Raw genomic sequence first — 26,703 nt, forward strand, 5'->3', positions numbered from 1 at the left:
TCTCCGCCGAGTCGCCGGGTCCCGTAGGTAACCAAGGCGAGGCCATGAGTAGTAGCTGGAAAGGGGGGAAGGAGCCCTGAAAGGCTCACACGGCCCCGGGACAGGCCACATCGGTGCGGACCTCCCAGGCTCCGGAGCTGCGGGGTCTCTTAGGAGAGGGTGCCTTTTCCCAAACCGACCTCGCCTTTCATTGATGCCACTTGGAGTTTTTTCCCCAGCTGGGATTCAGGGAGCGCAACCAGGCTTGCAGCGCTCATGGTTAGAGCCTCTGAGGCTGGAGCACAGGGCTGGGTCGCCAGCCGCCTGCGCCTGGGAATCCTGATTGCCAGCTGATGAGAAGGGCGGGCTGGGCGCGCGTGTGCGTGGGGTCGAGGGCCGGGGGCCGAGCGCGCCGCACAACCAACCAGGCTCTCAAACCCTTCGCCCTGGGGGCGGCTGGCCGCTCCCTCCTGGCCAGCTCCTCCGTGGGGTCCTCGAAGCAAAGGCGAATTTAAGGGCTGCCCGGGCGCCCCTCGCTCCAGGCGGGTAGCTCTGGGGACCTGCACCCACGGTACTCCCTGAGCGGCCGGTCCCTGCCTGGAGTGCCCTGGTAGGGCCGGCGGCGGCTCCGTTTGGGACGGATCCTGCGTTGAATTTGACTTTTCGAGGGCGGCCGGGGGTAAACTCGCCTCTCCCGGGGACCGCAGGGATTATTTACAGGGAGCTCGCCAACCAAACACAACAGTCTAACCTTTCCAAGTCCTCGTAAATTTTTACAGCTGGGAGCCACGGCGAGGCAAACGAATCTGTTGGTCGTTCCCGACTTCCCGCCAGCTTGTGTGGCTTCTGAAACAATAACTCCTTATGAAATATCATAAATATAGATTTAAATACAGTAGAGCGAGAATGCGATTTGGCTGCTTTTTTATGGCTTCAATTATTGTCTAATTTTATGTGAGGGGCTCCACTGGCCGCACTCGCACACGGGACCCGCGCCTTCCTGATAGCGTGATTAATTGTGATATAAAATAGTCCGCTTAAGAAGTGTGTGTATGGGGAGGGGGGGAAGACGGGAGAGTACAGAGGCAAGGCTAGATTTGATCTTTTAATCTTCGTTGGCCACAATTAAAACAAACCCGATCGTAGAGCGGCACGATCCCTTTACATAAAAACATATGGCTTTTGCTATAAAAATTATGACTGCAAAACACCGGGCCATTAATAGCGTGCGGAGTGATTTACGCGTTATTGTTCTGTTGGGCGGGCACGTGACGCGCACGGCCAATGGGGGCGCGGGCGCCGGCAACTTATTAGGTGACTGTACTTCCCCCCCTGGTGCCACCAAGTTGTTACATGAAATCTGCAGTTTCATAATTTCCGTGGGTCGCGCCGGGCGGGCCAGGCGCTGGGCACGGCGATGGCCACCACTGGGGCCCTGGGCAACTACTACGTGGACTCGTTCCTGCTGGGCGCCGACGCCGCCGATGAGTTGAGCGCTGGCCGCTATGCGCCGGGAACCCTGGGCCAGCCCCCCCGGCAGGCGGCGACGCTGGCCGAGCACCCCGACTTCAGCCCGTGCAGCTTCCAGTCCAAGGCGGCGGTGTTTGGCGCCTCGTGGAACCCGGTGCACGCGGCGGGCGCCAACGCTGTACCCTCTGCAGTGTACCACCACCATCACCACCACCCCTACGTGCACCCCCAGGCGCCCGTGGCGGCGGCGGCGCCGGACGGCAGGTACATGCGCTCCTGGCTGGAGCCCACGCCCGGTGCGCTCTCCTTCGCGGGCTTGCCCTCCAGCCGGCCTTATGGCATTAAACCTGAACCGCTGTCGGCCAGAAGGGGTGACTGTCCCACGCTTGACACTCACACTTTGTCCCTGACTGACTATGCTTGTGGTTCTCCTCCAGTTGATAGAGAAAAACAACCCAGCGAAGGCGCCTTCTCTGAAAACAATGCTGAGAATGAGAGCGGCAGAGACAAGCCCCCCATCGATCCCAGTAAGTCTCTCCTCCCTTCAAATCCGCCGCCGCCTCCACGCCGGCCTCCCGGATCTGCTGGCCCGCCAGGTTTCTCTCGAGCCTGCCTTCGTCCTCGCTGGAAGCCTCTCGAGTTGGGGCCAGGAGCCAGAAGTTGGTGTTTGGGACGCCTCAGATAGGGCCCCAAGTCCGGAGAGCAGTGAAGAGCGGCCCGAAGGGCTACGGGAGAGGAGGCGGCTGCTGCAGCGAGAGGGGGCGGGGCGGGCACTTCGGGACTAGCCAAGACTGGCCGCCCCTCTCCTTGGCTGCCCAGGCCCAGGACCGAGATACTTTGGGCCGTCCTTCGAAAGCAGTGCAGCCCAGAGAGCCTTTTGTGCAGCTAGATTGTCCGTGAGCGGCGGCAGCCAGGGCAGCCGGAGCCGGGACGCTGGGGGAGACGGCCGATTCCTTCCACTTCTTGCCTTCGGCCAGTGGCGGCGTAAATCCTGCCGAGATGAGGCTGCGGGCGACCCGGGCCACAAGGGTCCCCATGCCAGATTATTCAAATAAGCCACAGACGTGATCAACGGCCTTAGGGCGCCCTGACGGCTTGCCCAGCTCCGAAGGCCTTCCAGGAAGGTTAAATAAGGAGTGGGGGGCGTAGAGGGAAAGGTTGGGAAGGAAAGACGAGTCAGTGAACGGGACAGAGGAATCCTAATCTTGCTGCAGGACACAAGGCAGCATGCTTTGCCTCTGCGTGGCAAGGAGATCTGTTTCCAAGTTTCATTCTATACAGCGTTCAGGGAGTGGGAGGAAGGAGAAGGGGGACAAGAGGACAGAGTAGGAGAAAGGAAGGTCTCGGAGGGGAGGGGGAGCCGAAGTTTTACTGCGTGCAATTGTAAGTGACCGTCTGTGCGTCTGTCTGCCAGGGTTCCATTGTGTCCGAGGCCTGACTGCCTTTCCTAACCAATTCAGCAGAGTTCTGCACTTCGGCCAGAGACCCCACGCAGGAGGCTTATTTGCCCCAGCAGGATGTGCGTCTTCTCCTCCTAAACCCAGTATTTCTCTTCCCCGCAGATAACCCAGCGGCCAACTGGCTTCATGCGCGCTCCACTCGGAAAAAGCGCTGCCCCTATACAAAACACCAGACCCTGGAACTGGAGAAAGAGTTTCTGTTCAACATGTACCTCACCAGGGACCGCAGGTACGAGGTGGCTCGACTCCTCAACCTCACCGAGAGGCAGGTCAAAATCTGGTTCCAGAACCGCAGGATGAAAATGAAGAAAATCAACAAAGACCGAGCAAAAGACGAGTGATGCCATTTGGGTTTATTTAGAAAAAAGGGTGAGCTAGAGAGAAAGAGAAAGAACTGCCCGTCCCCCTTCCGCGTTCTCCCTTCTCTCACCCCCACCCTAGCCTCCACCATCCCCGCACAAAGCGGCTCTAAACCTCAGGCCACATCTCCCCCAAGGCAAACTCTGTTCAGGCTGGCTCGTAGGCCTGCCGCTTTGATGGAGGAGGTATTGTAAGCTTTCCATTTTCTATAAGAAAAAAAAAAAAAGTTGGGGGGGGGCATTAGTGCTGATAGCTGTGTGTGTTAGCTTGTATATATATATTTTTAAAAATCTACCTGTTCCTGACTTAAAAGGAAAGAAACTACCTTTTTATAATGCACAACTGTTGATGGTAGGCTGTATAGTTTTTAGTCTGTATAGTTAATTTAATTTGCTGTTTGTGCGGCAGATTGCTCTGCCAAAATACTTGAACACTGTGTTTTATTGTGGTAATTATGTTTTGTGATTCAAACTTCTGTGTACTGGGTGATGCACCCGTTGTGATTGTGGAAGATAGAATTCAATTTGAACTCAGGTTGTTTATGAGGGGAAAAAAACAGTTGCATAGAGTATAGCTCTGTAGTGGAATATGTCTTCTGTATAACTAGGCTGTTAACCTATGATTGTAAAGTAGCTGTAAGGATTTCCCAGTGAAATAAAAAAAATTTTTTTAAGTGTTCTCGGGGATGCATAGATTCATCGTTTTCTCCACATTAAAAATGCGGGCATTTTAGTCTCTCCATTATCTATATAGTCCTGTCTTGTCTATTGTATGTATAATCTATATGATTAAAGAAAATATGCATAATCAGACAAGCTTGAATATTGATTTTGCACCAGACGAACAGTGAGGAAATTCGGAGCTATACATATGTGCAGAAGGTTACTACCTAGGGTTTATGCTTAATTTTAATCGGAGGAAATGAATGCTGATTGTAACGGAGTTAATTTTATTGATAATAAATTATACACTATGAAACTGCCATTGGGCTACTGTAGATTTGTACCCTTGATGAATCTGGGGTTTCCATCAGACTGAACTTACACTGTATATTTTGCAATAGTTACCTCAAGGCCTACTGACCAAATTGTTGTGTTGAGATGATATTTAACTTTTTGCCAAATAAAATATATTGATTCTTTTCTATTTTTTGCGGGCCTGCTCTTTGCACTTTCTTCTCTGGGTCAGGGGAGCCTGTGTAGAGTCTCTAGGTAGGGGCGGGCTGGGGTGGTGAGAAAGAGCCCCAATTTTGCCTCTGGCTGGCTTTCAGGAGCGGGACCTGCCACAACCAGTCCGCCGAGCTAAGCTCTCCCAAACAGGCCAGCTGCCTGGCGGCGAGAAAAGCTGGGAAACCCGGCGGAGAAGCCCGCCTCCCGGCCTTGTGTCTATGTGCGGGACGGCGGAGAAGCCCCTGAGGAGCTGGGCTGGGCTGGCCAGTAGCAGTGGAAAGACCACTCTTTCACCTTGGTGCCCCCGAGAAAATTCCCAAACCTGGGCCTTCGTTAGCTTGGTGGGGAAAAGGGGGAGAGGGTGACAGGATAGAGAGCTGGGGACCGCCTTCTAAGCAGGCTCTGAAGAGGGAAATAGGAGCCCCACCGGCCCAACGTGGCCATGCAGGCAAACATTTTGGGGGCTTGCAAAGGAACAAAGCCCTGCATCCTCGCACCGCCCGCCACCCCCGCGGCGTCCTGCCAGCCTGGCCCAAGAGAATCTGGGTCCTGCACTGCAAGCCCCTCCCGAACACAAGGCCTAACAGAGGCAGGGCTGGGGCAACTGACGAGCCTCTAAGCGCCATAAAATAAAATGAGGGCTGTTGCCGTTTATGGGGTGTAAAGGGCTACGGGGGGGGGGTGGTGGGGGAGAACGGTCACAATTTCGGAGGCCTGAGCGCTTTCCAGATGTGGCCGGAGAGTTCGGCCTCGCTTCCACCCCCTTGCTTCTCTCGCCCTCCCCCTTCCCCCACTCCACGACTTCTGCAAAGTTGGATGTGTTCTAAGCTTAAAAGGGGAACCAGGGCGCGGGTGGATGAGGCGTCCCCTAACCCCCACCCTCACCCCGCCGCCAGGTTGGGACGCCCTCTGTTGTTGCAGACAGAAGGAACTTCAAAGAATAGGCAGTAAGAGTGTGCCATAAAGGCCGGGTCTGCGAACTGTCTGGAATTCGTCCCTTAATGAGTTTACAACTGTCCAGCCCCAATTAGGATATTCCACCAAAGCCCTTTCATTTGTTCATTTGTTCTGTCTGCCGCCGATAAAGCGGCTGCGGAAACAGCTCTTTTATTGGCATTGCCTCCTCTGCAGTAGATTCCGGGCTCCACGCAGACTCCCCGGGACCTAGGCCCACGCCCCTCCTTTGGAAGTGGGGTGCGGTGGGCTAGCCCGCGGCTCCTAAAGCTCAGGCCGGCCGAGGTAGCTGAGGATGCAGTACCGAATAGTGGCCAGCAGATGGCAGTGTGGCTCCATGCAAGAGGCTTCCGCGCCGCCATCTCCCGCCTCCGCGACCCTGGGGAAGTTCCTAAGATGTCGACTTGACACGAGCCTTTCTGGAATGGGAGCCCCAGATTTTAGTGAACAGCCGCCCTATATTTTCTGGGCTGCTCACGCCTGGCTAGAAGCCTCGCTGGGAAACAAGGAATCGGCGGGGACTTGCCCGACCCTCACCGCTCGCACCTCGCTGACCCCATCCCGAGGGCCCAGCGCTGCCGGGCTGCAGCCGTCCGGGCGGCCGCGGGGCTGCAGCTCCAGGCGCGGGCGCGGCTCCAGGGTCACCGTCCTCAGCTGGGACAGGCCTGACACAGCCAGGCGCCAGAGAGCCCCGGCTGACTGGCGGACGCAGGAGGAACGCCTGCAGCCCCCGGACTTGATGACTGCCCAGAGGGTGTGCACAGTGCGTGCAGAGGGCGCACACCGTGGCCCCGGGTCCCGCGGCCGCCCAGGAGGCCCCCGAAACCTGCGACCTAGGTCAGGGCCCGGCGAGCCGGAACCCAAGACAGAGCCAGGACCCCGGGACTCGGCTGGCTTGAATCGAGACAATAAAATTAGGCGGTGAAAATTGGGCGTAAAGGCAATCTCGGTGTCTGACCACTGTAGGTATAGCGGCCGGGCCGAGTTGGCTGGGAAGAGAATCCTGGGGGACAAACCAGGGACTGCTTTGGTTATTTTTTTAATGTGATGTTTAATATAACAATCACACCGTAGCACCAAAAGTGTCGCACACAGTGTGGAAGCCGCCTGGGCTGTCTCTGGCCGCGGCATGCCCTCCGCTGTACAGGAACCCAGGCTGCTCTGGCGTTCACCCATCAAGAGGCCAGAAGGGAGGGGACCCCAATCCAGGCCCAGCCTCTCCCAGACCCTAGGCCGGGAACACACTGTGGCCTCCTCTCGGGTGCGAGCATCAGCCACGGATGTCGAATGGTTCCAGAGGGAAAACGCAAAAGCAAACAGAGAACTTTTCGAAGGGTCCCGGAGCCCTATGAACACGCTACACAGTGCATTTATTTGGGTCGTAATAGTCTCCGCCAAGCCCACAAAATGTTTACGACCCGCATCCCAGTGCTGTTCACGCTGTAAAACTGGGGACTGGATTTTGGTTGATGTCTCTCCCGGGTGTTTGTTCTCTCTCTCCTTTCACACACACACAATATCTCTCCTTTCTCTCTCTCCCTCTCTGTCTCTCTCTCATCTCATATATACATAGATAGATAGATAGATAGATAGATACATACATACATACATACATACATACATACATACATACAGATATTACAGACACACGCCTTCATTACATTTCACAACGTCTGATTGTAAGAAAGGTTTTATAGCTTCCCCGGGAGTCAACCGTGGCTTTGTATTCAAGCCGCAGATAGAGAGCTCAATTTATGTAACTACAAATAAATGGTGAAGTCGCAGATCCGTGGATGCAGAGAGAAAGCTCTATTTGTGTAACTACAAATACATGAAGTCACAGATCGGTGGCGACTGCGTCTCTCCACTGATCACGGAGGCCTCAGGTAGGTGCAGGCCGCCCAGGGTCTCCCAGGCCCGGGTAGACTGTCCAAAGGCTCCTCCCTTGCCCTTGGCAGGCTGGTGGCTGGGAGTCTGCTTTTCCTCTGGGAAGCCTGGGAGTGGCTTCCCCGCAGCGGGCCTTCACCCAGGCAAGACCCCGCACCAACCCAATCTCATTTGTAAGCGACAGGGACGAGTTTGTCTTTGCGCCCAGGCTAGGGATCACTCACTGACTGGGTGGGGAACAGATGCAGCTGGTGAGAGAGGCAAGGGTGGAAACCTTTAGGAAGCAGTTCGCCAGCCACCCAAATCTCTGGAAGGCGCTATTCCCTGCCTAGAGCTGGCTTTACCTTCATAATTGAATTTAAATATTGGTATTTGGTAACAAGAAGCAGGGTAAACACGCTCTGCCAGTAGGTAGGAAGGAAGCTCAGGGACGGCAGTGGAAAATGTCTAAAGATAGCTCGGCTGATTAGAAACCCGCCTACATGTGCCTGCTTCAGGCTGAGGGTCAATGAGTATTTCTGTGAAAATTATCTCACATAACCTAGTGCATTTGTGTCTTTTCAGTCAAATAAGTAGAGAATCAATGAATAGAGAACACGCAGTTAAAGAAGCCTTATTGAAAGCCTGATTTTATCCGACCTTTTCGTTTTAAATTAGACCACAGAGGGCAAGAGGGGAGAAAGAAGCCTGGAAACGAAAGGGAGGTTTCGGTGTCCGCAGGACTCGGCCCAGTTGGCTGACTTGGGTCCATAAAGGCCGAAGCCTTACGGGCAGTATCCGCATCCTCCTTGGCCGGAGCAGAGGGGCAGTGCGTCCTGCCAGAACCTCCTGGACGCTCGCCGGGCAAAATCGGAGCAGGGATGAGCCGGGGGCGAGGGCACCCGGCCCTCCCTTGGCGAAGTGCGTTCCTTCCCGCGCTCCCCGAAATCGCTCCCCGCTCGGGCTGTTGGATTGGGCAGGTTCTACTTTAAACACCAGCTCTGTCGGCCCCTCCAGTCGCTTGAGTCTAGACAGACGGCGGCGGCGGGGGCCTTGGTCTTTTCTCTTTGCGTCTTGCTGTGTGTCACCCCAGGAACAATTTATTGGTCTAAAGCGGTCTAATTCTGCCTCTTTGATCTAGCCTTCTTGTTTTGCTTCATCTTCTTTTAACTTTCTTGGGTTTTTATTTCCTTTCAGAAGGCGATGCGACTGGGATTATTTAGGTCTTCTCTTTTTGTCTTACTCCCTCTATTCTCCACTGGAGACAAGGTATCATCTGATCCGCCATAAAGACATCCCCGGATATTGTCCCTCACTCCACACCCCTACCCCCAGGCTTCCGTGGCCCGGGAGGAGACAGCCCAGGGCCCACCTGCCCCACCAGCCCCCGCCTTCCCACCCAAGCCCCGGTGGTTCACTGCGCAGGAACTGGGGCTCCGTGGCGTCCCGATCTGAACCCTCCCTCCACCTTTTGTATTCCTGGGACCCCCTGAGAGGGTGCGGTAAACGGGGGCGGCCTGGACCTTCTGAAAGTGATGGGAAGTACTTTGTACACAAGGAACTAAACTCTATAATTTACAGGAGAATTTCCGGGGCAATTCCATTGTGAGGTCGGGTTTATGGTGTGTAATCGAGCTGAGCAGTAAAAGGTGGCCGGGCTTCCAGCGCAGCCGGGCAGTTTATGAGGCGTTTAGGGGAAGGGTTCTCCCCACCATCCTCCACCGAGCGGTGGGCGGCAGGGACTTCAGCTGGTCCAACATGGTGCAGGGGTCGGAGGCCTGGAAGGTAGGAATTGGAGGCCTGGAGGGAGTGAGAACACTGTGCGCTCAGCTCCATGTGAGCTGGTACTTGGACAGGTGAAGCCTCCACAGCTGGGTGGCCTTTAGGGGGTGGTCCCCCTATTTGTTTTCGGTGTCTTCAAAAGTAATGGAAGTCCACAGTGGGTTGCAGTCCCTAGACGCCAGAGCCCCCTCTCCAAATCGTCTCTAAAGCATGTATTGTTCCCAGGCACCCCGGCCTACCCTAGAAACCTTCCAGTGTTGGGAGTGCCTGGAAGGGTGCAGGCCTGAGATTTCTCCAAGCTGGGGGAAACAGCCGTGGCTCCCCATGCGCCAGAGGGGAACCAGTAGTTGTGGCAAGGACAAAGGAATCTTTAGCAATTTATCGGACTGCTGGAGCCAGCCAGGTGCCCAGGAGCGAAGGCACAGAGCCTGCAGCACTACAGCGTCCCGGAGGAGGGAGGGGAACCCCACGTTAATAAATCTGTTGGCAAATGAGTCTCATTAATAGATAAATATTTCACTGCTTCCTTTAGGGCGGATAAACAGTGTGCCTCCGATTAAGGAAAGGAAGCTGGGAGACGTTGACTTTATTCGAACCACATGGTTCCAGTTTGCGGTGGCATTCTCGCTGCAGCTGCAAGAGGTGCTGCGCCTTCCCCGTCTGGATCCGAGTCTAAGTCCGGCCTGTCGCCCACTGGACCTGGGTGAGAGAAGACTTGGGCAGAGTCGATCTGCTCATAGCTGAGTCCTGCCCACAAGGCCACCGCGGGGCAGGCTGTTGCGGGAGACAGAGACCCTTCCAGGGGCTGGGCAGGCGGACAGGAGAGGGATGGGGAGGATCCCAAGCTTGGTCCAGGGCTCACTAGCAGGAGTCGGCGAGGGGCGGTGGGGGGGGGGCGGGGGCTGCGCGGGGCCGGGCCGCCCGGCGTCCGCAGACCCCAGTGCGGAGGTTGGCCGCCAGCTGGGCGCTCCCGCGGAGCCTCCAGGTCTTTTTCCGCGGGACGCGCCAGGCCCGCCGGGCGCCGGCAGATTCGTTGGCCGCATATTTGAGCCTCTTCCCCTTCCATTCTAGGAGGCTGCGGGCCCCGCGGAGCGAGACCACCTGTGAGGGTTGCTGAGATTGGCGGAGGCGGTCATGTGGGCGGTCACGTGCTGCGGCGAGCTCCGTCCAAAAGAAAATGGGGTTTGGTGTAAATCTGGGGGTGTAATGTTATCATATATCACGCTACCTCGTAAAACCGACACTGAAAGCTGCCGGACAACAAATCACAGGTCAAAATTATGAGTTCTTCGTATTATGTGAACGCGCTTTTTAGCAAATATACGGCGGGGGCTTCTCTGTTCCAAAATGCCGAGCCGACTTCTTGCTCCTTTGCGCCCAACTCACAGAGAAGCGGCTACGGGGCGGCCGCCGGCGCCTTCGCCTCGACCGTTCCGGGCTTATACAATGTCAACAGCCCCCTTTATCAGAGCCCCTTTGCGTCTGGCTACGGCCTGGGCGCCGACGCCTACGGCAACCTGCCCTGCGCCTCCTACGACCAAAACATCCCCGGGCTCTGCAGTGACCTCGTCAAAGGCGCCTGCGACAAGGCGGACGAGGGCGCGCTGCACGGTCCGGCTGAAGCCAATTTCCGCATCTACCCCTGGATGCGGTCTTCAGGTAGGCGCAGTAGCTAGGCGGGCCGGGCTGGCGGAGCGGGACCGGGAGCGGGGAGCGCGGCGCTGGGGAGCGGGGAGCGCGGCGCTGGGGAGCGCGGAGCGCGGGGCGCGGGGCGCGGGGCCGGAAGAGCGGAGCCAGGCTGTTGCGAGCCGGTAGCCCCGTGACTCCCGGCGCAGCCTTTCTGGTTTTAATTAGAGCGGAGGCGCCATTGCGTGGAGCTCATAGCATTGTATGTAAATGAGGCTCATAAAACTTTTTATGGCCCAATTAATGGGTTCGATCCTCGTAAATTTATTTAACTCCATTTGCCTTGGAATTTTAACATTAAGTTTGTTCGCTATTCTGTCTCTCTTTCTCTTTCCTCTGTCACCCTCCCTCCCTTTCTTCTCTCTCTCCTCCTTTTCCTTGCTGCCTGACTTTTCTTTCTCAAAAGCTGGGAGAGCCAAGCCCTCCAGGGCCTCTCACCCGACCCTGTGTCACGGGCCATTTCAAGATGGGGGCGAGGGAATGAGGACAGAGGGTCGGGGTGCCCTTGGAAGGTCCTGGGGATGAGGGCTCAGGCTGCTGGGAAGGGTCGCCCGCTTGCCTAGCAAGGCAGGGGAATTGCCGTGCTCATCTTTGAATGGCAAAAGTGCAGCGTTTCCCACTTGCTCACACTCTATATTTACAGTTTTTCTTTGTCAGGGGAAGCAGAACATTGTGGAAGCTTAGCCGGCTGGAAAGGTCGGTTGTAAAGTTGAGATTCTGTGCCTTTGCTCACTATAGAGCTGCCTGCGCGACTGGCACTGCAGTGGGGGTCTTTCCCTAACACTCCCCCTCCTCCCCTAGCTCAGTTCGGGGACTGGGGCAGAGGGGGATGCTCGCCGGGGACTAGGTCAGGAGGAAGATGCGGGCTCTGGGACAGCAGCCTAACTTGTCTGCCCTTGTGTTCATGTGTCTGCATGTCTGTTCTCAGGACCTGACAGGAAGCGGGGCCGCCAGACCTACACGCGCTACCAGACGCTGGAGCTGGAGAAGGAGTTCCACTTCAACCGCTACCTGACGCGGCGCCGCCGCATTGAAATCGCCCACGCGCTCTGCCTCACCGAGCGCCAGATTAAGATCTGGTTCCAGAACCGCCGCATGAAGTGGAAGAAAGAGCATAAGGACGAAGGTCCGACTGCCGCCGCAGCTCCCGAGGGCGCCGTGCCCTCTGCTGCCGCCACCGCTGCCGTGGACAAGGCCGACGAGGAGGACGATGATGAAGAAGAGGAAGACGAGGAGGAATGAGGGGCCGATCCGGGGCCCTCGCTGCACCGGACAGTCGGAAAACGTCTTTAAGAGACGCACTGGTTTTACTTACAAAAATGGGAAAAATAAAAGAAAATGTAAAAACAACAACAACAACAAAAAAACAACCCAGTCCCCAACCTGCACTCTACCCACCCCCATCACCTACTCCAGCTCCCAACTTTTGTGGACTGAGCGGCCTCAGAGACTGGGTCGCCTTGGATTCCCTCTGCCTCCGAGGACCCCAAAAGACCCCCAACCCCAGGCCACCCGGCCCTGCTCTGGCGCGGCCAAAATACTACCTAGCACAGGCCTCTGCTTGAGGCATCCCCAAACTACCTATGTATCCAGCCCCAGAGGGCCTCCATTCCCAGGAAGTCCCTATGTATCCCAACACTGGCAGACACCCAGCACCACCCTCCCAGACCCGCAAGAAAGTGAATCTCACTACTACCTACTCCCCTAAAACTACCTATTTTGTGCTGGCTGGCTTGCCTGCTACCTAGTGCCGACTGCTCCCAGGCAAGGCCCCCGCTGCTTACAGCCCGCAGCTTTTGGGGTCCCTGAGGCTGCCCTGAGAATGTGCTGAGGTCAAGGATCAGGGTATTGGCATCTATTTAAATTGAAAAATAATATATTTATTCCAAAAAGCATTCTAAGTGCTTGTACCCTAGAATCAATCCCTCCTTCTCTGGCTTGGCACCCAAAGCTCAGGCCCATCAACCCCCACTTCTGGAGGGGAATGTTCCTGAGCTGGCTGCAGATCTGTGGGTTAGCTTCTGCTTACTTAGCAGGACTGTGGAGATGCTCCCAGCTTCGCTGTCCTTTACTCTGGCTCCTGTATCTTACTGTTCAGCTGTGTTAAATATGTATGCCCTGACGTTTCCTATAATAGCAGATACTGTATATTTGAACAAGATTTTTTTTTTTGATCATTTCTATAGTCTTGGAGTTCATTTGTAAGGCAGTGTCTTGACTTGGAAAGGATGTGTTAATGGGGTGACTTTGTAGCATGGTATGTTGTCTTGAGTTAACTGTAGTGGGTGGGGAGGTCCAATGCCCTCCGCAATGCCCTTCATCTCCTGTGTTGTCCTGTACCCCGCTCAGCTCCATCCTGGGGTTCAGGGAAGGCACACTTCCCAGCCCAGCTGTGTTTTATGTAACCGAAAATAAAGATGCGTGGTGACAAAGAAAAATGTGGACTGCCTTATCCAGAGGGGACTGGGAAAGGGGAGGTGAGCATGGCTGGAGGGCAAGGGGCAGTGGGGAAGCAAAAGTGGGGTGGCTGTCCTTGTGATGGTCCAAGTGTTGGGTGCCCATGTATTGGTGTCATGTATCTTTTTTATGTATTTTTATGTGCGTATTTGTATGAGTATGTGCTTATTTTTCTGTGTATGCATTTCTGTGTGTGTGTTTTTACCTAATTCCACAATTGTATATATTTTGGTGTCCATAATTGGGTGCATGTGTTTTTGTGTGTCCATAATTGCATGTCATTCTGTGCCCACAATAGAGTGTATGCCCTTCCCTGTGTGCATAATTGTATATGTGCCTTTATCCGTGTAGAGATGTTTGTCTGGTTTTTGCGTGTGCACTAACATCTTCTAGATCCCTTGAAAACGGAATCTTTGGTAGACACGTTATATTCTATGAATCTCCCTAAAAACCTCCATCAATTCCATGAGGAAATTTCAAATCCACCCTTTCCTCTAAGGCTGTGCAGTGGGCTTGGAAAGGGGCATTACCCAGAGGCTGATTCCGGATTTCGCATGCGCCCTGAACCCAGCCCCAGGGCTAGGAAATGGGATTTAAAGTCCCCACCCCGCCTGCAGACGAGGCGAGGGCGGCCCAGGGTCCGGCACTGCAGTAGGTGGCGTGGGGAGGGGCTAGGACCGCAGACCCCCGCTGGGCTACGCAGCCTGGGCAGGGGCTGGGGCATCTGGATGCGGGGAAGGAGCGAGGGGCGAAGGGCGAGGGGTTGTGCGGGCAGCTCAGAGCATCCTGAGTTCCGCCTGCAAGACCTCGTCTCCAGTCTCCTGCCTGGGTTGGGCCCGCTTCTTATGGCTCTTTTAGTAAAACCGGGCCCAAAAGGGTCTGTAAAACCTGAGGCCCCAAGTCGGGGCGGCCTCGGTGGTAAGATGGCGCCGGTGTAAGAGCTGCCTCCTCTCAGTGATGGGGAAAGGGTCATAAATCCGTTGTTGTTTATGAAAATTTACAACTTTGCAATACAACTTTATGAGTTGTTCGGCCCTTCCATTGGCCACTGTCGGTCATGTGGATGAGAACCGTGAACATGAACTTTTTTATAATTTCCCTTGCGAGAATAGAGCCGCATTCTTTTGCTCCGCTCCGTCCTGCCTCCTTCGGAGCTCTGCCTTCCAGCCGGGCTCGGCTGTGCTTTGTCCGGAGATGGCGAGCGAAGGGAAGCCCCGGCCAGGCCAGGCCTGGCGGCTACCGCTGGAGATTGGGCGCGCCCGGTTCCCGGCGCCGCGGCGGCAGCTTTGCAACTCGCAACCTGGCTAATTTCCTGCGTCCTCTGGCACCAGGAAAGAGGACGATTCTTCTCTCGGGCTGCCCAAGCGACAGCTGTCAGAGGGGCAGGAGCTTCTGGGAGCCACCGTCTGAAGGTGAGACATATGGGGAGGAGACAGGAGCAAAGGTGGTGAGGCGACAGCCGGCGGCGGTAGCGGTGGGAGAGGGCACCCAGGGAGGCTTTAAGAGGGGCATACTCCCCCTTACCCATGCTCACCCATTCACACTTGCCCCCATCACACACTACAGCCCACACACGTCATACACACAGGCACACACGCGCGCGCGCGCGCACACACACACACACACACACACCACTCCCTTTCTCTCCCTTCCCTGGCTCGCCTTGGCAGTAAGTGCCCGCCTTCCTTCGGCCCTCCGTGGCACAGCGCCCAGGCACAGGGCAGCATCCCTTGGATCGTCTCTCTCCCCTTCCCTAGCGACCCCGTGAAGCCCAAAAGGAAGTGGCCCGGCACACCGTGTTCCCCGCCAGCCCTTTGGGTTTGGATTTTTATGTTTTCATTCATGGCCCTATTTGGTTTTGTTGGATTCCCCAACAACAGGAGATCGTCTTTGACCTGGGAAGGTGAGAAGAGGTGAGGGCAAAGTGCATTAATCCACAGGCATTTTATTAGTATCAGCACAGCACTTTCTACTCCGTGGGAACTGGTTTCAGAGAGAAAGGTAGAAGGGGGAAACAGAAAAACTTACTAATTCAGCCAGAGTTCTCCGCTCGTTGCCGGCTTCCCTTCGCCCAGTTTTTCGATGAGAGAGGTGTCTGAAGCGCTGGGAGGGGGAATAGGTGCGTGGGTGGAATTCTGTGTTGGAGGAGAGGATGGGATTAATTGGGTGTTACTTGGTGGGAAGTTTCGGTGCAGAGGACACAACGATGTTAGCGCGGGTGGCAGGGTCCCGCAGCTAAGGTTGAAGGAAGGACGCAAACCGAGTCTGGGCGATAGGGGGACCCCCCAATCCACCTTGGCGCAACGGACTGGCGACGGCACTCCCCACCTTCCGCGAGCGGGGAGAGGATGGTGGAGCTGCTAGGGAGGAAGCGCAGAGCGTGCTGCTGGCGGTGGCTTTGCGTAGCGAGGTGGCTCGAACTGTAGCTCGGCCTAAGTGCACATCAGACCAGATTTGCCCCGGGAACTCCTCGGACAGCGACAAGAAAAGAGTCCGAGGTTCTTTTTGTTTGGGTTGTTGTTTCCCCATCTTGAGACAATATCTTGGTATGGATTCGATAAATAGAAGGGGGCTGTGGATGTTTGGGACGTTCGCCCGTGTTCTGTGTGCGCTCGGGGCGGATAAAGCTGCGCATTTGCATCCTAGGGTCGCTGCCTTCCTGACTGCGGCTGCCACGGGCCGATTATTTATTGCGACCGTGCTGGCGCTCGCTGCTGCCACGCCGTGGCCGTCGCCGGGACCGGCGCCAGCTGCAGCCCGCCTCTTGCAGCCTGGCGCGACTGCTGTACTGGCCCCTCAGAGATTTCCCAGCAAGCAGGGTAGAGGGGGACGCAAGGGGACCTGGGAGGCGATCACCCAGAGCCTATTTGGCCGGGAAATCTCCCCGCCTCGGCTACCCCTGACCGGAGCTGGACGCCGGTATAGACTCGGGTCTTCCCCCACCCCCACTCCAGCACCATGGAGACTGGTTGCACAGGCCGCCTGGCACGTCATGGCTGCTTCTGTCCAAACTGCGCGTCCCAAGGCGTTCTGGGGGCGCACGCTGGTTCAGGGAACGCTCTGGCTTTGGGATTCTGAAATCGGACAGACTACCTGTAGTCCTGAGGCCTGTAGGCCTGGCTGCTCTGAGGAGGATTGGCTATGGCAAAGAAGGACGGCTTTGGCTCCAGGCGAGGGCCTGTGAAGGGCAGAGGCCGCACCTGTGTGCTTTGGGCTCTGGCCTGGGCTAGCGAGCTGGCTGGACCGAGGTGGCCTTCAAGGTCCCACACCTACATACTCCCAGACCACCCTCCAGGCTGGCGGAGGTGGAGCTGTTCAATGGGCAGACCAGCGCAAGGGCAGACAGTGGGGCCCAGCTCGCCATCCTGCCCCCCTTGGAGAGAAACTGAAAGGTAAGTCGCTTTCTGCGTGGCTTTGGCAGGGAAGAGAGAGAGCCCTGGGGTGGCCATTCTCACCATCGCAGGAGAGGCTCTTTGGAGGGTCTGGGGCGCCTATTCTTGCCGGAATAGCCCTCTCTCTCTCTCTCTCCCTCAGAGAGAGAGAGAGAGAGAGAGAGAGAGAGAGAGAGAGTGTGTATCTGGTTGGAGAAATGAATTGGTCAGCTGCCAACATGATATGCACTAGCCTTGGCTAACATGTAAAGATTCCAATGTAATATATATTTTTCCATCTTAGTGCCTATAGAAGCTAGAAATATAATGTTTTCTGGCTCTTAGCTGAGAAATCAAATTCTCTTGTTAGCTGGAACAATAATTAGATCGAGAATCCTGGTCAAGGCATGACAAATAATAATAATAGTAAATTGACACCGACCCACCACTATGTGGGACATGGGGGAATGAAAAGGAAATCATAAATGTAAACACTGATTGACATCGCCAAACGGTTATTTTCATCTTAAATAATAATTTGCTTAAAATCACTGTTGTCTGATAATTTTGTTTAAGAAAAAAATAACAAAAACATGTTTTTCTTCAAACAGCTATTTTTAAAAGTCCCTTTTAATTTTTTGACTCGAGTTTTCATTTTCACGTATTGAATTCTTTCCCTGAAGTAATGTGTGGGAAATGCCCAATTCTATCCTCTCATTCGAGGCCCTGCTTTATATGCAAAGTAAACCCTTTCCAGGACGGATTGACTGGGGAACAGGCATCCGGCTTCCAGGGGTAGCCCCCATTGCTGGGCTAGTAGCCACCTTCCAGGAATGCCTCTTGGGCTCTTTGGAGGTCGACCTTAGGCCAGTCCTTTCCCAATTTTTTCCCTTTGTGAGAGGAGAGTTCAGGAAAAAAATTGAAAAGCAAGGAAGAGATCAAGTCATTACTAGATTCCTACTGGAACACTGCCAATTGCCACCTCCCCACTAAGTCCTGAACCGGGTGAGCCTGCATTGGCCAGGGTTTTACAGATCTTGTAAACAGTCTCCAGAAATCCATCCAAATCACGTAAATAGTCTTTCTTCAACCTCCACAGAATTGAGGATTTTAAGGCTAATTCAAGGGGTTTTTACAAGCCCAACAAACACAGTTGTAAAAATGCCATTGGGCTGCTATCACATTTTACAAAACGAGATTGATCCATGTGTTGTAAAAGTCAACTATCTCGAAGGCACACCTCTCAGGCAAGAGTGAGCAGCCCAGGACAGGCTTTTAATGTCCTGTCTGGGGACCGCCAGGCCTGGGACAGCAGTGAAAGCAATTCAGGATTTCTGGAGCCGGTGAGACAACTATTCCCGGTTCCGGAGCGACTGAGGGGCGGCAGCCCTCCCTGCGGTCCCAGGAAGGGCAGTAAAGAGGGCGGCCCCAGGACAGTGCCGGTTGTCGGGCGCCCCGGAAACCGAGCCCATCAATTATCCCGCGGCCTTGGGCCCCGCAGAGCTGCCCTCTGTGCCCAGCTTGGCCAGGGCCTCTGCGTCTTCTGTGCCTCTGGAATGTGGACAGAGAGATTTCACATCTGGATTTTTATCTGCCGCAGCTCTGAGCGGTTCTCGCAGTGGATGCTGAGTCCCCAGGCGCTGGGCAGGGGAGCAGGTCCCTCGGCTGTCCCTCGTGAACCCAGTCTCACGGCCGCTGCTCTGTTGGTCCTTTCTTGTTGAAACCAGTGGTTTCTGGCCTTTCAGTTCCCTGGGTTCAAAGGTGGGATGGGGACGCCCAGCTGGAAGGGGTGCTTTGAGACCAGGCAGGCGAGGGCCATTGAGCCCCTTGGGACTCAAACAGGATGTGTATGTGGGAGGAGGGAATGGGTGGGAAGAACCTACGTTTGGCTGAGTCCTGGTCAGCTCCAGGTGATCCTTCAGCTCTGGGCTGCAGGGCCCAGGCCCCTGGTGCTAGCGGAGAAGGAGAGAATAAGGGAGTTCACCGATTCCTAAGGCGCACGAGTGAAGAGCATAGAGTGAAGGCCTGGTTTCTCACGGCCCTTGCTCCAGCTCAAGAACTCGCACCCACGAATAGGGGAGCGCTAGGGGAGGGGCAACTCGGGGCCATGCCTGGAGTGCAGGCCGGCAGGGAGCAAAGCCACCTTTGTCACTGCCCCTCCTGGCGCAGGACCTTCAGGTTTCCTGTTTGGAGGAGGAGGGGCGGGGAACCCGCAAAATGCAATAAAGCAAAAAGGGGAGGAGGAAGGAGGGGACCTGGCGGGGCCTTTGGGGCGGCCCAAGCGTTAGTGTTCCTACTCTGGCCTGATCTGCTCGCCCCTGAACGGGCCGTGCTCGCCGCTGGCGTTAGGGAAGAGAGCCGGGCCGGCTAGCTGTGCGCGCCCATTAATCTGCCGGGCGGGCGGCGGGCGGGCGGGCTGGGGGCTGTTTGTAACTTTGCTGCCTTGGTCGCCGCGTTCCCCGGGGAGCGGGCTCTGGCGTTCACTCCCATTGGCCGCCGCCGCGTCAGCTGGTACGATTTGCTGCTGTCGCTTTTGGCGTTCGGCCATCCAGAAACAAACCAGTTCGATGACTACTAATAGTTATAGCCAGATGTACTAATACACAACAAATCACAGTCCTGCAGAGGGGCGCGCAAATGAGTTCCTATTTTGTGAATCCCACTTTCCCCGGGAGCCTTCCCAGCAGCCAGGACTCCTTCTTGGGCCAGCTGCCCCTCTACCAGGCTGGCTATGACGCGCTGAGGCCCTTCCCGGCCTCGTACGGGGCGTCGAGTCTCCCGGACAAGACGTACACCTCACCTTGTTTCTACCAACAGTCCAACTCGGTCCTGGCCTGCAACCGGGCGTCCTACGAGTACGGGGCCTCGTGTTTCTATTCTGATAAGGACCTCAGTGGCGCCTCGCCCTCGGGCAGTGGCAAGCAGAGGGGCCCCGGGGACTACCTGCACTTTTCTCCCGAGCAGCAGTACAAACCCGACAGCAGCAGCGGGCAGGGCAAAGCACTCCATGACGAAGGCGCCGACCGGAAGTACACGAGCCCGGTTTACCCTTGGATGCAGCGGATGAACTCCTGCGCGGGTAAGGCATATCCCAAGACAGTGGAGGGAGAGGGGAAAGGAGGCAGGAAAAGAAAGAAAGAAGGAGGAAAAAGAGTAGAAAGAGGAATAGAGAAAAAGAAAAGAGGAAAGAACCAGCAAAGTTTCTTTGGCTTCTTAAAAGAGAAGAAAAAATCAGTTTCCAATGGGGCAATCAGGCCATGGCAGAGGAAGGGCAAGGCCCCAGTGTCCCTGTAAGGTGACACCTTAGGGGAGGATGGGGGCACTGGCACGTATATGAGACCTGTGACAGGGACAGCCTGAAGAGAGAGAGAGAGGCTGGTGGGGAGGGACAGCCTGTCCATGCACCCTGGGTACCCTGCTCAGCTTCCCAAGCCAGAGGGCCTTTTGCACTGCGTCACTGATAAATACCCTTTGCTTCCCAACCCCCTCTCCTTTCTGCCCTTCAGAAACCCGTACAGAGAGGTGGCCATTTGGCCTCTTCCAGTGTCTCCCCAAAGCCTTGGAGGGCCACAGCCCCAAACTCAGGATTTTTTCTCTCTCTCCTCCCTCATCTCCTCTGCCTTCTACTCAACTGCCCACTCTTAGCCAACTTCTGCCCTCTTCTGAGCCCATGCCTGAGCTTCATACACCTGTCTTGGAGGGACCCCCACCACCCTTGGGGATCTTTGGCACCAGATCAGACAGCCCAACACAATCCTACATTGCCAGAAATCCTAGACTACCTATAGCTCCATCTTTTAGCCTCTGGTTTCCAAGGACTCCACAGGGAATCCCAAAGACTCCTAGGAATTCCCTAGGACAGAGCCTAATGCAGATTGTTAAAATTATAATGTTTTCCATTAAAATCCACTTTATCCTTGGGGGAGTTCTGCATTTCTCAGAAGGGTCATATAATTTGGGAGAATGTGTAAAGATTCAAGACGGCTGACCATTTTTAACTCTTCAAAAAAATGTGTTGAGTTCTGACATGGCTGGTCACAGTAGCATCCTCAAAGAGACCACTATGAATTCAGAGTGTGTACACTACTTACATGGTTCCACACCACCCACCACACACACACACACACACATCCTGCATCCCCACAAAAACACGACCTGGGCGTCCCAAATTAAGAATGCTCATTCTGTTATTTTGCTTGTAATGGTTTTCCTATGAGGCGGATTTTTCAAAAACAATAATGTCCACCCCAAGTCGTTATAGGTGGAAAACATCTCGCTTGGTATGAAATAATCTCCCATTCAGTACGCTTTGGGCCCCAGACATAGTGGGAGAGGCTGGAGTGGAGGCGGGGTGGTTTCCAGTCCGGGTGCTTCTTGTGGGAGGCACTGGGCTGACTGGGTCAACCCTCCAGGCCCTGGCTTACCGGCACCCGGCCGTTTCTACTCGTAGGTACTGTTTACGGGAGCCATGGGCGCCGAGGCCGCCAGACTTACACGCGCTACCAGACGCTGGAGCTGGAGAAGGAGTTCCACTTCAACCGCTACCTGACACGGCGCCGCCGCATCGAGATCGCCAACGCGCTCTGCCTCACAGAACGCCAGATCAAGATCTGGTTCCAGAACCGCCGCATGAAGTGGAAAAAGGAAAACAAGCTCATCAATTCCACGCAGCCCAGCGGGGAGGACTCAGAGGCAAAGGCGGGCGAGTAGATGCCTGGGCAGGGACCAGGCCAGCGCCGCAACCTCCTTCGGCTTTGCCCCCTTGCCCTCGCCTGCTCCCCAACTTTTCTCCCTGCCTGCTCCCATCTGGGGGCTTCCGCAGCTTCAGGGGAGCCCGGAGCTTTGCAAGCGTCTGTGCATTTATTTCTTACAAACAAAACAAAACAAAACAAAACCTCACACACAGCCAATAACAGCGGTGGAGCGGGGCGCACTGCACACACCCAGTCCCGCTCCACAAGGATGCCCAAACCGGCTCCGGAGTTCTGGGGTGCGCCCTGAATGCGTCCAGGGCTCCTGTGCTAGCGTCTCTGAGCTCCCCGACCTCGGGACGCGGGGCTGCTGGGGAGGAAAGAGCCCTGGGCCGAGCCCCGTTTCGTGTCTGGGCATCTCTGCCTGGGTCCCTCGCCAGTAAGTCCCGAAGGGCATCAACAAATCATCTCTGGCCCGTGGAAAGAGGGGGTCTAAGAGCTGGAGCCCGGCCTTGTCGCGGCCTCCCAAGCCGCCTCCCAGAACAGGAAGCTCGAGGAACAAAGGGGGCCCCAACAGAGCCCAGTCTCTCGGTCCCGCGTGTGCAACCGTCAGTGGAAGAGAAGCAGCCTCAGCCGAGGCGAGTTAACCTGGGGGCGGGTGGAACATTACAGCCCAGGGAGCCCCTGGGCTCCCTCAGGCTCCCGGCTCCGGATCCCGCTCCCAGCCTCCGATAGCGCCCGCGTCGCCGCCACAGCAGCGTTCAGGACCCAACGAGGGGCCCAGGGCCATGGGAGCCGCCAGAGTCCTGGCTTCCAGACGTGCCAGGGGCGCCTGCAACGCCGGGCCTCCAGCAGGGAGACTCCACTTGCCTCTCAGCTATATTTGTGATTTACTTGAGTCTTTCGGAGCCGTGGAAAATAACTACAGAGATACTAGGCACTGCCACGAAATGCTTCCATTATCGCCCTCATTTTACTCCTGGAGGTCTAAGCAAGACCCCAGTAACCCGCCCCACGGATCCCCAGACCCCAAGCAGCCTCTGTGGCTGCAGGGAGCCTGGGCCCACTCGCTGGGTTCAAGGAGAACCCTCCAACTTGGGGCCCGGCTGGCTCGAGGAACCGGACCCTGTGATGAAGATTTTCCAGGCTGGATACGTAAACAAATCAAATAGCAAACTAATGACACGAAAACCATATTCACACGAAAGAAAAATCGACTACGGTTATAAAAGTGTATGGAATTTGACCTCGCCTTGGAGAAACACTACACAAAAGCTATCTTTAATAGACGCCTGTCATTTAAGAGCGGCAGGGACACTGTCCCTCATGCGCTCGCAAAAACAGAGCCGTAATTGTAGCTGCTGCTGCTGCGGGCAGGATTTATTTCTCCAATTGGCTAAATGGCTTTCCCCCTTCCCCGAAGGTGATATCTGTATTTTCAAAATTCAGAGCTGCTGGCAGGACGGTCAGTACCAAACCCAACCTCGACACAAAAATAAGAGGGGCTGCAAAACGGGGGAAATAAAGTTGTTGTAAATAAAATGCAAGTCACCACCTCCCCCCAATCCTCTGCATCCTCTCCGGGCGCGCGATCGGCAGCTGACGGCCTAACAATTGGTACATCCTAATGGAACTGCGAGGGAAATGCAATAATTTTGCCATAATGGGCTGTAACCTCAATTCGACCCCGGCCCTTGCAGCCCCTGGTCGGAAGCTGGGCGATGAGCCCTGCCTCCAGCGGGTGGCGCTCGAGTCCGACTGAACGGCGGCAACTGGCGGCGGGCACGCGCCCGGGGCGCGCGCGCCACCCCTCTCGCCTCCACCCAACTCCCCCATTAGTGCACGAGTTTACCTCTAGAGGTCATCAGGCAGGATTTACGACTGGACAACAAAAGCACGTGATTCGAAGTCGTACCCCATATTTGGGTGCCTACGTAGGAGGGAACCAAGTACATGTCCCAGTCATTTCCATAATTCATCATAAATTGTGCAAGGGTGCTATAGACGCACAAACGACCGCGAGCCACAAATCAAGCACACATATCAAAAAACAAATGAGCTCTTATTTTGTAAACTCATTTTGCGGTCGCTATCCAAATGGCCCGGACTACCAGTTGCATAATTATGGAGATCATAGTTCCGTGAGCGAGCAATTCAGGGACTCGGCGAGCATGCACTCCGGCAGGTACGGCTACGGCTACAATGGCATGGATCTCAGCGTCGGCCGCTCGGGCTCCGGCCACTTTGGCTCCGGAGAGCGCGCCCGCAGCTACGCTGCCAGCGCCAGCGCGGCGCCCGCCGAGCCCAGGTACAGCCAGCCGGCCACGTCCACGCACTCGCCTCCGCCCGACCCGCTGCCCTGCTCCGCCGTGGCCCCCTCGCCCGGCAGCGACAGCCACCACGGCGGGAAAAACTCCTTGAGCAACTCCAGCGGCGCCTCGGCCAACGCCGGCAGCACCCACATCAGCAGCAGAGAGGGGGTTGGCACGGCGTCCGGAGCCGAGGAGGACGCCCCTGCCAGCAGCGAGCAGGCGAGTGCGCAGAGCGAGCCGAGCCCGGCGCCGCCCGCCCAACCCCAGATCTACCCCTGGATGCGCAAGCTGCACATAAGTCATGGTAAAGCCAGCCTTTTTCTAAATCCACGCGACCGCGGGGACGCGGCTCTCGGTCCCCTCCTCTCTCCTCTGCCTCCCTCTCCCAGTCTCTCTTGGTCTCATTTCTGCCAGCCCTGCGGAGCTCTCCTTGCCGTTCTCCCTCCCCTGCCTTCCTCCTTCCTCTTCTTCTTTGCGAGCACCCTGCGCTCACAAATAGTGGGGGAAATGGGCGTTCGCTGGGCCAGTTTAGACGTTGGAAGGGGGAGGAAGCAAAAAACCCCTCTGGAACCCCACGCCTTGGAACGCGCTCCGGGGTCAGGCCAGCCGAGCAAGGCGCAGAGAGGTAGAGGATGGCAGTAGCAGCGGTGAATCGGGCTTGTCACGGCGGATAATTTATGAGGAGGGCTACGCTGGGGGAACAGCATTACTAATTACAGCCCCCGAAAAGAGGCTCTGGGGGAAGAATCGAGGCGAGAGCCTGCAGGATTCTGAATTTTTGGGGCAGGAGGGAGACAGAAGGAAAGGGAAGAAAAAGAAAACAGGCGCCCCAACCCTGCAGGCTGGAAACGGGAGGCGGCTCTCGGGGCTGGAACTTTGAGGGAGGGTGACCAGAAGGCCACTTGGGCGCTCAGGAAAGGGCCTTGCTTCCTGGGTTTCTGTGCGGTGGGCAGCCTGGGAGGGCTGTGCCTCCCGATCAGGGCGCCCGGGGCAGGTCGGAGAGGGCAGGAGAGGGGCCAGGGAAAGCCGGAGTCCTCCGGGACACGGCCCCAGCCTCAGATGGGCAGATTGTTCCCAGGGTCCAAATCGTATTGTTTTCTTTCTAGAAAGGAAGAGGGAAGGAAATTCGGGAGGGGTGTGCGGGCTGGTAGGCAGAACTTGTTGAGCTTTTCGCCTGGGTTCCCTGCTCAGGACCCAAGCTTGTCCCCCTGGCGGACTTTGGAAGACAGGAGTTGGTGGCTAAACCGCTGACTTTTCTATTGCAGACAACATAGGCGGCCCGGAAGGCAAAAGGGCCCGGACGGCCTACACGCGCTACCAGACCCTGGAGCTGGAGAAGGAGTTCCACTTCAACCGTTACCTGACCCGCAGAAGAAGGATTGAAATAGCACATGCTCTTTGCCTCTCCGAGAGACAAATTAAAATCTGGTTCCAAAACCGGAGAATGAAGTGGAAAAAAGATAATAAGCTGAAAAGCATGAGCATGGCCGCGGCAGGAGGGGCCTTCCGTCCCTGAGTATCTGAGCGTTTAAAGTACTGAGCAGTATTAGCGGATCCCGCGTAGTGTCAGTACTAAGGTGACTTTCTGAAACTCCCTTGTGTTCCTTCTGTGAAGAAGCCCTGTTCTCGTTGCCCTAATTCATCTTTTAATCATGAGCCTGTTTATTGCCATTATAGCGCCTGTATAAGTAGATCTGCTTTCTGTTCATCTCTTTGTCCTGAATGGCTTTGTCTTGAAAAAAAAATAGATGTTTTAACTTATTTATATGAAGCAAGCTGTGTTACTTGAAGTAACTATAACAAAAAAAGAAAAGAGAAAAAAACACACAAAAAGTCCCCCTTCAATCTCGTTTAGTGCCAATGTTGTGTGTTGCACTCAAGTTGTTTAACTGTGCATGTGTGTGGAAGTGTTCCTGTCTCAATAGCTCCAAGCTGTTAAAGATATTTTTATTCAAACTACCTATATTCCTTGTGTAATTAATGCTGTTGTAGAGGTGACTTGATGAGACACAACTTGTTCGACATGTAGTGACTAGTGACTCTGTGATGAAAACTGTGACTCAAAGCGGTGTGTCCCTGCGTGCCTTTGTAGGACCCTTTGCACGAATTCTGGAAGTGGCTCTTATAAGCGCAGCTTCAGTGATGTATGTTTTTGTGAACAAAGTTACAAATATTGTCCAAGTCTGGCTGTTTTAAGCAAACTGTGATCAGCTTTTTTTTTTTTTGTATTTGTTTTTAAGGAAAAAATACTGACTGGAACAAAAAATAAACTTTCTATTGTAAGTTCTCTTGGTCTGGTTTGTGCCAAATAGTGAGCGGCTCTGTCTGCTTTTCTGTCTGTCTGTGCAGTCCTGGAAGCTGTTGGGTCTGAGGCTACCTGAGCAGATGACCTGTGTAGGGAGACCTCATACCAACACTGTCCCATCGCTTCCCTACCTCTGACCCATCACAAAGCTCAGGGCAGAAGGTGGAAAAAGCTGTAGGCTGTTCCAAAGCCCCAGGCCACCCTGCCCATCTCTGAGGAAACAAAGTTAACTTGCTGGGTACAAAAAAGAGAGAAAGAGCAAGAAAAAAGGAGAAAAAGCCCAGGGCTTTGTTAGCCGCCCTCAGGCCACACAGATCCTGCCTCTTTCCTAAGGCTGTCCTAGGCCTCCACTTGCTGAAGACGCTGCTCTGTCTGGCTGTGGACCCCAAACCCTCTGCCCTTAACCCATCCCAGCACCCTTTCCCCACTCTTCACCCGGGACCCAGTTGGCTTCTTTTGCTACAATTAATTTGCTACAAACGGAAGGTACTTACCCCATCCTAGCTCGATTGGGAAACTCCTCAGAGCAGCTAAAGCGCAACTAGAGATTTGCACATTTACCGACTGCTTACACTGATGCCGTCTTTCCTTTTAAAAGTTATAAAACAGTAAACTTTATAAGCCCCAGTTCCGGCTATATGACATTTGGGTGCCAAATGAATAGGGTTTTGTCTATGAATTAGATCGTAAAATCATCCATAGCACAGACAGATCGGCTCACTGGCTATAAAACGTCACGTGGGGCCATTAAAGTAAGTTTTATGGTTTTGGGGAGTTGACATCCAACATTATATACCACATAACATATAATCTCACTAACGCTGGACTCCATTTGACTCTT

General features: G+C 55.1%; 5 protein-coding genes and 1 long non-coding RNA gene across 9 annotated transcripts in view; 5 read left to right on the forward strand and 1 right to left on the reverse strand.

The window, feature by feature from the left end:
• The first annotated feature begins 938 nt into the window (after positions 1–938).
• Positions 939–4,415, forward strand: HOXA9 (homeobox A9). The gene is made up of 2 exons (XM_054496229.2): positions 939–1,976; positions 3,012–4,415. Exons 1-2 carry the CDS (start codon positions 1,397–1,399, stop codon positions 3,248–3,250), a joined length of 819 nt encoding a protein of 272 aa, XP_054352204.1. The 5' UTR covers positions 939–1,396; the 3' UTR covers positions 3,251–4,415.
• Positions 4,416–8,866: 4,451 nt separating this feature from the next.
• HOXA7 (homeobox A7) lies at positions 8,867–13,164 on the forward strand. 2 transcript variants are annotated; one of them, XM_054495180.2, is made up of 4 exons: positions 8,867–9,043; positions 9,573–9,743; positions 10,112–10,699; positions 11,655–13,164. In XM_054495180.2, exons 3-4 carry the CDS (start codon positions 10,321–10,323, stop codon positions 11,966–11,968), a joined length of 693 nt encoding a protein of 230 aa, XP_054351155.1. In that variant the 5' UTR covers positions 8,867–9,043; positions 9,573–9,743; positions 10,112–10,320; the 3' UTR covers positions 11,969–13,164. The 2 variants fall into 2 exon arrangements, with proteins under 2 accessions (XP_054351155.1, XP_063523524.1); XM_063667454.1 differs by lacking the exon at positions 8,867–9,043 and having other exon boundaries at positions 9,367–9,743.
• Positions 10,967–26,580, reverse strand: LOC129040534 (uncharacterized). The gene is made up of 3 exons (XR_010126906.1): positions 26,357–26,580; positions 15,212–15,318; positions 10,967–14,589 (listed from the first exon to the last, which is right to left on the reverse strand). It is a non-coding gene; the product is annotated as an uncharacterized LOC129040534 (long non-coding RNA).
• Positions 15,309–26,703, forward strand: part of HOXA3 (homeobox A3) — a 44,561-nt gene continuing 33,166 nt past the window's right edge. For all 3 annotated transcript variants that reach the window (XM_054495176.2, XM_063667447.1, XM_054495174.2), the window contains exon 1: positions 15,309–16,575. The gene's annotated coding sequence lies outside the window, so the exon portion shown is untranslated. The remainder of the gene's footprint in view (positions 16,576–26,703) is intronic.
• HOXA6 (homeobox A6) lies at positions 18,412–21,264 on the forward strand. Its single transcript, XM_054495179.2, has 2 exons — positions 18,412–19,633; positions 21,005–21,264. The coding sequence occupies exons 1-2, from the start codon at positions 19,192–19,194 to the stop codon at positions 21,262–21,264; spliced, it is 702 nt and encodes a 233-aa protein (XP_054351154.1). The 5' UTR covers positions 18,412–19,191.
• HOXA5 (homeobox A5) lies at positions 21,005–25,844 on the forward strand. The gene is made up of 2 exons (XM_054495177.2): positions 21,005–23,861; positions 24,823–25,844. The coding sequence occupies exons 1-2, from the start codon at positions 22,967–22,969 to the stop codon at positions 25,071–25,073; spliced, it is 1,146 nt and encodes a 381-aa protein (XP_054351152.1). The 5' UTR covers positions 21,005–22,966; the 3' UTR covers positions 25,074–25,844.

Source organism: Pongo pygmaeus, chromosome 6, assembly GCF_028885625.2.
Source record: "Pongo pygmaeus isolate AG05252 chromosome 6, NHGRI_mPonPyg2-v2.0_pri, whole genome shotgun sequence".
In the NCBI taxonomy this organism is placed as follows: Eukaryota; Metazoa; Chordata; class Mammalia; order Primates; family Hominidae; genus Pongo; species Pongo pygmaeus.